This window comes from Bubalus bubalis, chromosome 4 (genome assembly GCF_019923935.1).
Source record: "Bubalus bubalis isolate 160015118507 breed Murrah chromosome 4, NDDB_SH_1, whole genome shotgun sequence".
Lineage (NCBI taxonomy): Eukaryota > Metazoa > Chordata > Mammalia > Artiodactyla > Bovidae > Bubalus > Bubalus bubalis.
Window position 1 is genome coordinate 50,302,707 of NC_059160.1, and position 12,018 is coordinate 50,314,724.

The following is a 12,018-nucleotide window of genomic DNA, read 5'->3' on the forward strand; positions in this document are numbered from 1 at the left end:
AGTTCTATATGCTGCAGTGAAAAAAATTCACACACTTAGCATTCTTGTGTTGAACATTCTCGAATAATAGATACATCTATTATTATTATTATTATCTTCCCAGGAAACAGGGAAGAAGAAACATGTCTATCTCTACTCCTTCTCTGAACCTCACTAACAAGACAGTTGACAAAGTTAAGGTATAAGCCTATAAGGAAAAAGAATGGGCAAGAGAGAACTATACAATTTTGAAAGCTGATGAACAGAGAAAAGAACACTAAGTGACTTAAGAGAAGGAGAAAATTACACCTGAAAAAGGTTTTCATTCCAATCCCAAAGAAAGGCAATGCCAAAGAATGGTCAAACTACTGCACAATTACACTCATCTCACATGCTAGCAAAGTAATGCTCAAAATTTTTCAAGCCAGGCTTCAACCAGTATGTGAACAGTGAACTTCCAGATGTTCAAGCTGGGTTCAGAAAAGGCAGAGGAACCAGAGATCAAGTTGCCAACATCTGTTGGATCATAGAAAAAGCAAGAGGGTTCCAAAAACACATTTTCTTCTGTTTTATTGACTATGCCAAAGCCTTTGACTGTGTAGATCACAACAAACTGTGGAAAATTCTGAAAGAGGTGGGAATACCAGACCACCTTACTTGCCTCCTGAGAAATCTATATACAAGTCAAGAAGCAAGAATTAGAGCCGGACATGGAACAAGGAACTGGTTCCAAATTGGGAAAGTAGTCCATCAAGGCTGTATATTGTCACCCTGCTTATTTAACTTCTATGCAAAGTACATCATGCGAAATGCTGGGCTGGATGAAGCACAAGCTGGAATTAAGATTGACAGGAGAAATATCAATAACCTCAGATATGCAGATGATATCCCCCTTATGGCAGAAAGCAAAGAGGAACTGAACAGCCTCTTGATGAAAGTGAAAGAGGAGAGTGAAAAAGCTGGCTTAAAATTCAACATTACAAAAACTAAGATCATGGCATCTGGTCCCATCACTTCATAGCAAATAGATGGGGAAACAATGAGAGACTTTATTTTGGGGGACTCCAACATCACTGCTGATGGTGACTGCAGCCATGAAATTAAGAGACACTTACTCCTTGGAAGAAAAGTTATGACCAACCTAGACAGCATATTAAAAAGCAGAGACATTACTTTGCTGACAAAGGTCTGTCTAGTCAAAGCTATGGTTTTTTCCAGTAGTCATGTACAGATGTAAGAGTTGGACCTTAAAGAAAGCTGAACGCTGAAGAATTGATGCTTTTGAACTATGATGTTGGAGAAGACACTTGAGAGTCCCTTGGACTGCAAGGAGATCCAACCAGTCCATCCTAAAGGAAGTGAGTCCTGAATATTCATTGGAAGAACTGATGCTGAAGCTGAAACTCCAATACTTTGGCCACCTGATGTGAAGAACTGACTCATTGGAAAAGACCCTGATGCTGGGAAAGACTGAAGGAGGGAGAAGAAGGGGATGACAGAGGACTAGATGGTTGGATAGCATCACTGACTTGATAGACATGAGTTTGAGCAAATTCTGGGAGTTGGTGATGGACAGGCCTGGCATGCTATAGTCCATGGGGTTGCAAAGAGTTGGACACAACTGAATGACTGACCTGAACTGAACCTGCACGGAGGCACAAGGAAGGGAACTGCCTCAGACCTCTCCACCGTTCCCAGGAAAGCTCAGGAAACAGACAAAAAGTGCTGTGAAAACAGGGTGAGGGGTGGGCCTGAGGGCAGTAGTACTGACTCCCAGGCTCCCTGTCCACCAGCAATCCCAGTGGGCTCTGTATTTAAAATGCGTTTCACTCCTTGCAACCCCATGGACTGTACCTGCCAGGCTCCTCTGTCCACAGAATCTCCAGGCAAGAATACTGGAATGGGTCGCCATTTCCTCCTCCAGGGGATCTTTCTGACCCAGGGATCGAACCAGGGATCGAATATGGCAGGCAGATTCTTTACTGTCTAAGCAGTAAGCCCAGCGAAGCCCACCACTTCCCCTCACTCACCACCAACTCTCACCTGGGCTGTTTACAACTGCCTTTGAACTGCAATCAGGGCTCCCTCACTTGCCCCATACAGTCTGTTTTCATGGGGGCCAAAGGAAGTCCCATCGTATTTATCGTTTGCTCAGACCCCTCCGGTGGCATCTCTCTCCCTCAGGGTAAAGCTGAAGTTCACAGAGTGACCAGGGAGGCCTTACCTCTGACTGCCTCCGCTCCAGCCGCACTGGCTCCTGGCTGGGCCTCCGCACACCAGGCTGAGCACAGCCTCAGACCTCCCTTTTTTGGGAGAGGGTTTGTGCCCTTCCTTCTCTCAGGACTATACTCAGTCATCTTCTCAGTAAGGCACTGCTCCTCAACCGCTTTACTTACAATGTCACGAATAATCACTCCCCCTTGGCCTGCTTCCTGTTTTGCTCCCCTATCTCTTAGTTTTTTTCATCTCAGCACTTAGCATTATCTCTCTTGCCCACAGGAATGTAAGCTCCACACGGGCTGGGATCTTGTCTGTTCTGTTCACTGCATATCAGCAGGACCTAGAATAGTACCAGACACTTAGGAGATACATAACTAAGTCTTTGTAGAAATATATGTCTGTATAAGAAATCATCAGAACCTGAGTTTTTATTCTCTACCCTATACAGCCAAGAAACTACCTTCTACCCCCAAAAACCTACCCAAGAAAATGAACCAGAATGACCCATGACCCGGTGTGGGGTGATGACACAGCAGAGGGTGGGGTAAGGATACAGAGGAATGAAGTGAAAGTCTGTGCACTGGGCTCACAGCCTGCTGCCCCCGTCTGGCTTCCAGAAGGTCAGCTGACAGATAAACCTTAAGCACTGCTCCTACCCTCATTTCCAACTGCAACCTGAAATTGAACCAAATGGCACTCGCAAGAAATATGATTCACTGCTTGATCACCTACATTGACTTCCACCAGTCAACAGGTTCTATCCCTGGGACACAGACCTGCCAACCATTCTTTAGGGTTCCAGGAGGCACTGCACATTAAAGAAAAGCTTCTAACAACAACCAGACTCTAAAACACACATGAGGAAAAGAAAGCTCTCAAGAAACAGAGATTACATTAGAAACAGAAAAAAAACCCCAAAAAGAAAACAAAACCAAAAAAGTAACGCTAAAAACTAAAAGAAAATTTAAAATATATAAATACATATCTGTTATTATAAAATGGAAGAGTACAAATTTAAAATTATAATTGGAAATCAAAAATATAAATAGGTTAAAAAGGATCTTGAAAATAAAACTGATCCAATCTCCTAGAAATAAAATAAGAGAAAAGAATGGAGAGCAGGAAGAGAAAAGATAACAAAGCTAGAATATCAGTCTGGAAGAAATCTAACTAACAGGAAAACCAGAAAGGGCATGGGGAAAATGATGAAAAGGAAATTACTAACAACAAATATATGAAAATGTCCAAGAATTGAAGGAACTTGAACTTCCAGAATAAGAGGGTGTCTGATGTTCAAGGACAAGAAATGAGAAAAGAGTCTATGGAATTTCAGAATTCAAGAAAAGAAAACAGTAAAAGCTTCCAGAGGTGGGCAAAGAGGAAGGATGGAAGGAGGAAAAGAGAGAGAAAAAGAGCACACTGACAAAGATCTGAAGAATGATGTTGCAATTCATATAAGTAAGATGGAATCTGGACAATAATGTAGCAATGGGATCAAAATCCTTAGGGAGAGCAATTTTTAAATCTAGAATTCTTTACTCAACCAAAGTATATTTCAAGTATGAGGACAGAATATGTTCAGACATACACGAGCTCAAAAAAAATGTACTTTACATGCGCACTTTCTCAGCAATTTAATAGATGGACTATCCCACTACAGGGGTGGGAGGTGGGGTAGAGAGAGCAGTGACGGGAGAGCCAAGAAACAAGGGCTCAAAGGAGGCTGTCATAAATGATTACCATTCAGCAGGCTGAGAGTGCAGTACATGGGCTGGGTCCCCCCTAAAATTCATATTACTGATGTTGAAGTTCTGGCCTCTAGAGCTGAGAGACAATAACTTCTCTTGTTTAGGTCACCTAAGTCTGTGGCATTTTATTTTAGCAGTCCAAGCAAACCAATACAGAGTGCTTCCCAACCTTTCTAAGAAACAAGTCTAGGGCACGCAAGATGAGCTGTAATGGCCTTGGCTTCCCCAGGCTCCGCCCTGCACTCCTCAGAGTTCCAAGGATTAACCTCTCAGTTTACCTATTACAATTCTTAACACTTTCCTGGGAAGGTCTGGCTCAGAGAAGAACCACCATGGCTTGGAGGAGGAGGAGTGGGGACACTATACAAGAAACCATCTGGGGAAAAAATGGTTCTAACAGACTACCGATCATGTGGAAAATTGTGCTAAGAGGCTATTGATGGTATAGAAGAATGGTAATAAAAATAAGGAAAATTAAGCAAAATTCTTAAATGAGATACAGATTAACTTCTGAAAAAATAAAGTTATATAACCAAGGAAATGTACTCAACAATCACTTGGTTTGGAAGCGAATATTTATGGCACCAGATAATGCAATATAAATAATTAAATAACTTAAAATTATGATAAATCTACGCAGGGAATGGAAGCTGGGAATAGGAAATGGAGGTAGCCAAGTGTAGGTCCTCCTACCTATCACAAGGTGAGATCAGCAGGCAATGTCTGCTGGTGAATCCGTCTGCAAACGGATGAATGAACACAGAGCTGCTTAAGAATATTATTTAGAAATACTAAGATGAAATTGAGGTGAAACTGCTTCAGGAAGCAGAATAAGAAAGGAAAGGAAAGGAAAACTATGTTTTTTAGTACAAGGCGCTCTTTTTTGGTACTATTTGACCTTTTTAAGCCATGTGCATTTATTATTTAATAAAAATTATTTAAATAAAAATTATGTGAATGGTCCTTATACTCTGATAAAGCTTACATTATCTATTTTTTGTTTGTTTGCTGTTCCCCCCCAATCTTTTCAATAACTCTAATGAAGTTGTAAGAGAAGAGAATATCAAGGGAATCTAGACTAATCAGAAGGTTTTACCCTTGGATTAAAAGCCATCTGGAAAAAGAAAACTAGCAAGATAAACTCCTCACTACAAGTGAAAGGTCATCTGGACCCAGGAGGACTTCTTTCAGTTTCGTATAGAGATATTCTAGTCAAAGCTCCCTAAGACTGAAGAGATCTCTAAACTCTGCTGTATTTCACATCACTGCAAGTTGGAAACCACTTCTGTCAATGAACGCTATCTGTAGTTTATTGACAGTTTGAAAAAATGCGAGAGCACAGACTTGATGACATTTTACCTCGAGGTCTGTATTCACAGGTACTTACTAATCAAGCATGGTTTTCATTCAGAAGTACTGCTTTGTTTCTACTGTAACATGCACACACTCATATACAATGTACAGATTAAAATCTGGGTAAAAATCAATCCATCAAGAGCGGGGAACCTGTTCCTTTTCATATTCCCCGTACTTTCAATTCATTCATATATTCAACTGTTATCAATTACCTACTAAATATCTACTCTGAGAAAAGCTCTTATGAGAATCTAAGGACATAGTTCCTGTCCTCAAGCTTAGTGAAATGCGAACGCAGTGAATAAGTACTGAAATGTACACTAGCCTTCAACTCTTTACACAGTAACTTTGATGGAACAGAGCACAAGGATTTGGGCTTCAACTGTGCACACTGATTCAGAAGAGAGATGTCCTCTTACGGTGTGCATGCCTGTAAAACTTTTAGTGCCAACCAACATTTTATAAGAGGAGTATCAAGCTTTGCTCTTGTCCAGGAAATAGGTCAAGTAAAATAGATGCTGTTAACGAGGCTATGGTTACCCCAGAAAGACTTCGGAGTATATCTCAGAAAGTGTCAAGACCAATGGAGAAGGAGAAACAATCTCAATATAGAGAATCTGACTTTCACTAGTAAGCAATAGAAAATAATAGAACCTCAAGATAGGTTTTAAACTCAAAAGTTAAGACTTAGCATCTTACAGAAGTGTATGAAGTAGAGGTATCAAATTCACAGTTACAGATGGAACCAATTCTGTTTCATAAAATGTTGATAGGCTGAAATAATCTTGTGTCTGTTAACTGAACTAAAAAATGCTTCCAATGAAATAGTACCTTAGTCTGAAACAGTTCCACTGATGGAATGACAACTAAGGCTAGATTCATTTGACCAAACACATAATATTTGATATACTTGCCTGGCAAAGCAATAGTCAGAATCATCAAGAATTTAATGTATAATTATCTTCAAACCAGTCAATTAAAAACAAGAAGATGGGATGGGGTAGGAGATGGGAGAGGGGTTCAGGAGAGAAGGAAAAAAACAAACAACAAAAACAGGAAGATACCACACCAGGAATTTATAAGCACAAGTGAGATTCAAAGTTGAAGAGTGAATGAATAATAGCCAGTATTAATGATCACAGCTTTCACTTCTTGAGCACTTACTATGTGTCAGGCACAATCCTAACTGCTTAACAGCCAGGATAGCAAACAGGTTAGTTACAGAGCATGGACTCTGAAGCTAGGCTGCTAAGGGCTTAAAAACCAGCTCTGCCACCAACTGGGGATGTGGCAACCTTCTAACCTCTCTGTGCCTTGACTTTCTCACCTATAAAGTGCAGACTGACCTCCCTCCTGGGACTGTGGAAGAAACAGATGAGCAATGTGCCAGGCACACTGAGTGCTACCCAAGTGTTAGCTGCTGCTGTTCTGAATACTACTGCATGGCAGACAGCTAAAATTCAAACACCAAGACAAACTTAAACTCTAGGTATATATTGACTAAAAGAGATTCTGCTGATAAGTTAATCAGTAGTGACACAGTACCACATGTTCCTTGAAGATAAAAACAAAACAAAACCAACAATGAATGAAAACCCAGCACTGACCATCAACAGAAATAGGCTTGCCAATGGGATCTGATGGAGAAGGAGCATCTAGAAGGGTCACTATGAGGTAGACAAAGCACTGCACTGGAGGCGGGGAAGACCACGGTTCTAACACCAGCTCAGCAATGAGCTGGGTACCTGTGACCGGCTGCTTACCGAGCAGGGCCTGAACTTCCTTTTGTGTTAAACAAAGGGGCAGATGACTCTGAGGTACCTTTTGGTGCTCACATCCTGATACTATGACCCAATAGAACATACAGCATTTTAAATAAACACTTTTCGTAAAAAATAGGTATTACTATTTATTTCTGAACAGCCACTTGTACTTTAGTAGGTACGTCATCTAGAATGTATTTATAATTTTGGGCTGAGCAGTTGCAGAATGAAATACATAGTATAGAGAAGCAACACTATGGTATACTGTCAGATGCCATTAAAATATAAACAGGTTAATCTTGGAAATAAAACAAGAATACTTTTGATAACATGGTAATACTTCTTGTAACATACTGAATTTTTCTAACGGAGAATTATAAAGTAGTTCTTATATAATGTGGTTAATAAATACTACAGTTTTATAAAAAAAAAGCTGAGAAACAATACAACTTACCTTTTTGCCCATGACGACTGCTGAATTTGTCTCCAATCTCTGGACGCCTTGTCTGTCTCAGCAGCATTTTGATCAGAAAAGCATCTTCGGCATTTGAAGATATCATCACTTTTTCAATATACGAGTCTGTTGCCCCTTTGTAGCTAATATTAAGAGAAAGTCACTATAGCAGAGCTTTCAAGCCGCCCTTGGTGAACCTATTCTTCCAGGCATATCTCATGTAATACCTATCACAGAATATTCTGACATTCTCATTTAAGGTTCTGAAAAATGACTCTCCTCTTTCAAGAATAAATTAAAATGTGACAATTTCCCTTGGACAGTCCTAGTTTAAAGTGGTTAAACATTTATTACGAGGCAGGCACAATACAATTTAATCATTATCATACACAGTATTCACATACTGTTATTCCTTTATAGGAAATAAGAACTGAGGAAAACTTAGGAAGGTTAAGAACTTGCCCAGGACACATGACTCATACAAAGCAGACCTGGGATTTAAGCTGAAGCCTGTTACTCAACTCCATATTTTTAAATATTACTTTAATCTACTCAGCTTTTCCATTGGGAACTTTTTCACACACTTCACATCATCTGTCTTTCATTCAACAAACATTATTCAGAGTCTACCTGTGTCAGATCCTTACAGGCTCTGTACATACAGAGATTAAGAAGACATAGTTCCTGCCCCAAAGAAACTCACAACCAATGAAGGAAGAGAGAAAGGGAGATACAAGAAAGTTTTCTGGCATGGCGAGAGGGGTAATGGGAAAGGCCTGAGGAAGTGACAGTCAGTCCTGCCAGTGGTTGGTGGCAGGGAGAGGCAAGCTATCAAGGACTGCTTCCTGGAGGAGGACACCCTAGAGTGGAGACTTGATCAGAGAGAAGGAAATTCCAGGCAGAGGGAGCAGCATGAGTAAATGCACAGAAGTCACATGGAATGTCTGGAGAATAAGAGACAATTTACTAGAAATATGGGGGCTGGTGTGCCAAAGGGTGAGGCTGGAGACATGTGCCAAGAGTCATGGATGGCCGTGTATTTATTATAGTATCATTTCGTTCAGCCTTTATCCTGCAGGCGACATTGTCATTAACAGTTTTACTCAATCTACTCAAGTTTTATTCTATTTACTCAAGAGAGTAGCAGATGAATAATTGAGGATAAAAAATAAATCACTCTAGCAGTAACAGAGAGAGCCTGAGACGTGCGGGGAGGTGCACGACTGGAAGCAGATGAGCAGGTACCAGGAACGATGAGTCCAGCAGGAAAAGCGGGCCAAACTCAGATAGCCACGCCTGTTACTGGCAAGTGAGAGAACCTCTGAGGAGACAGAACTGACAGCACTGACCGAATTAAGGCGAGCAGCAGGTCACGCAAAGGAGTCAGGTGTATGCTGTAGGTGACTGGCTGGATGGCGGCACTACTCACTGAGAAACGGACCCAGAGGAAGCATGTCTGAGGCTGGGGTAGGTGAGGGGAGGATGACGGTTTGGGTCTGGGTTTGGGGACCCCGTTGTCCAAGAGCGGGTATGGAGCTGACACTGGGCAGATATCTCTCTGGGAGTCACCAGCCAAAGGAGCTAACTTCTAATTTCCTCCATCCCTTCTTTTTAAAAATCTTTCATGTAACAGGACGTACGTGATGGGCACATCTTTGTACTGCGGCTGCTGGGGCACGTTACTTCCTTCCAGGGGAATCTGAGTCACTGTGGGCATGGACTTGTTTACAAGCACTTGCTTGTTTTCTACTTTCTCACCTGAGAGAGAGAGAGAAGAGCATTAGACAAGTCACTATCATCCGTGTGGCGGGCAAAGGTTATTGGAGAATAAAACCCCATGATTAGACCTGGTGCATGAAGTTCAGACGTGGAGGTAACAAAAAGAGCCCACATGGCTGGAATCAGAGTTCAACAGGGCTTGTGTGAAATTCTGCAAGCCCATCTGAAAATACCACATAGATGAAGATCACAGCATGTATAAAATTAAGAAGCTGCTTTAGGGGACCACATGAATGATAGAAAATCCATCCACTTTAAAATATATCCTAGGGTGTCAGAATAGGTTTGGGCCATGTCACAGTGATTTCAGCTGGTAATGAGTCCCCACCAACTTAACTTGGACAATGAGAAAATCCAAGCATTTCTTTGATTTTCCCGCTGTCCTCACCTTTGCTGCGCCTCTGCGGTAAGCACAGACACCAGCTACTACACTGCTGTCACTGCGCCTGTTTTCCCTGCCACAGCACCCGGGTTGATACGGTTTTATAGGTTGTTATTTTTTTTCTGCCCTGTATACCAAACATTCAGACATACTGCTGAATACTTTCCATAATTTAAAAGCATATACATTAAAAAAATGATTTTAAGGCTTTTACCTGGAGAACAAATACCATCTGCATCTAAAATCTCATGTCGCCAGATGGGTTTCCTTGTAGCAGCATCCAGCATGGGCCCCATCACTTTATCAAAAGTCTGATTGGTATATCGTTTCAAGGTGCATTTAGCATTTTTATATACAAGGCAACGCCCAAAACCTAAAATGAAACCAAAGTGGGTTTAGAACCACCAGCAATATGAAACTATGAAGTCACAGATTTGTGTTATTCAACAAGCCACCCCACTCTACCTCCCTTCCCCTCCGAAGTGTTTGTCACTCAGTCGTGTCCAACTCGGTGATTCCATCGACTGTAGCTCACCAGGCTCCTCTGTCCATGGAACTCACCAGGCAAGAATACTGGAGTGGGTTGCCATTCCCTTCTCCAGGGGATCTTCCTGACCCAGGGATCAAACCCAGGTCTCCTGTGTTGCAGGCAGATTCTTTACCATCTGAGCCACCTGGGAAGCCCACAGAAACACACTCCAAATTTGCTCTACATTTAGATTATGCGAGTAGCCAAGCCAAATAACAATCTGATGACTTGAAGAACTGGCTCAAGATCTCTACCATATAAGCATACAAACACTGGAATCTCTACAATCATTTTCCAGCACAGAATATACCTTGTCAGGTTGGAGGAAGGTGAGAACAACCTAAGAATATCACTGTGATTCTTTAAGAGTGCAGAGCCATAGCACGTGAAAATGGGAAAGGGCCTTAGAGATCACCTGGCTTAATCCCTCTATCTTACAGGGGCCACGAGTGAGGGGCAGAAAAATTAAGTGGCCAAGGTCACTCAGCAACATGGTGGCTGAGTTGAGACAGAGAAAGTTCACTGATTAGCCCTCATTCTTCTCACATATCATTTTGTTGCAAAACGTTTGCTACTCTTCTCTGGAAAGTTTTCTTTTAGCTGATTTTAGCATTCAGAGGAAGTCTCAAACAAGCAAACAAAAACATTAATTTTTCTCCAGAGAAAAGAGAGAATAAAAAGAAGCAATCAAATGATATTAATGGGAGAGACAGTTCACCTTTGCCTTGAAGATTAGAGATTACTTTGATTACATTTTTATATTACATTTATCTAGTGGAGGAGGGAAAAGTGCTGGTACCAATTAACAACTTAAACATTAAGAAAAGTAAGCAAAATGAATAGAAAAAGCCTTTAGATGGAGCAAACTCAACCACTGAAACCCACAGAAGGATTTGTCAGTTGCTCAAAAGAGCTGCCAGTCCTTCCACACTAAGTAACATTTCCTAAGATGCTATGGCTGAATTTCTTTCTTCTTCCCTTTTTGGCCAAGCTGTTATTTTAAATGGGATTCTCCCTCTGATCTCCCCAGGATATACTGAGCCATGTCAGAGTTCACTTAAATAGGAAAATGTCTCCAGATTAAATGCCAGCTATTACTGAAGAAATAAATGAAAGGCTGTAAAATCCTTTGCTTATGATTCTCCAACCAAAGCAGAACTCTTTCAAGAAATCTAAGAATTTGAGTTCAGGAAATTAATCAGGGAAGAGTGGATTTCTAAATATAATCTCAGTGTTCTAATGTCATTTTTTAAATATGAAGGTGACCATGGGATGAAACAACACATTTCTACATCTGGGCAGTAGATGAAGACATCTGTGTGTCTCTGATAACAGTCTTCGTTGTTATGGCTCCTGGTAAATTGTGTATGGCCATAATAAACTCGCCTCAGAGAGCAAGCTGCTTTGAAAACCTTACATGATCTTGAAATTTCGTACAATGGCCATTAAGTGCAACATGCTGGAGTGCAGTGTGAATCTGAACTGCATGGAATCAGAAGCGTTTTCTTCTAAGTATAAATGGACATTTTATTTACAGGTGGGAGCTTAAAAGCAAGCAGACACTAAACTCAGATCATTAAATTGTGTTGCGGAGTTTCTGACAGATATCACAAAGTCTTCAGATTTCCACATAAACGTTACCAGTTAATCAGAAAGGAAAACATCTAGCTTTAAAGCATGGCTGTTGTCATTTGGAGGAAAAAAAGAGGCATAAATTAAGTGCAGCCAACATTAACGCCAAAGACACATGTCTAGGAGTACTATTATGGCTGCCTAGCAACTGCAAAGAGTGAAGGCAGGGCGGGTCT

At 41.1% G+C, this 12,018-nt stretch overlaps 1 protein-coding gene across 4 annotated transcripts in view; it reads right to left on the reverse strand.

The window, feature by feature from the left end:
• POLR3B (RNA polymerase III subunit B) overlaps nucleotides 1-12,018 on the reverse strand; it is a 117,842-nt gene that overhangs the window by 26,994 nt on the left and 78,830 nt on the right. For all 4 annotated transcript variants that reach the window (XM_006069580.4, XM_044941399.2, XM_044941401.2 and 1 more), the window contains 3 exons: nucleotides 9,896-10,054; nucleotides 9,161-9,278; nucleotides 7,521-7,663 (listed from right to left, as the gene is read on the reverse strand). In XM_006069580.4, the coding sequence (XP_006069642.1) occupies nucleotides 7,521-7,663; nucleotides 9,161-9,278; nucleotides 9,896-10,054 (420 nt within the window). The remainder of the gene's footprint in view (nucleotides 1-7,520; nucleotides 7,664-9,160; nucleotides 9,279-9,895; nucleotides 10,055-12,018) is intronic.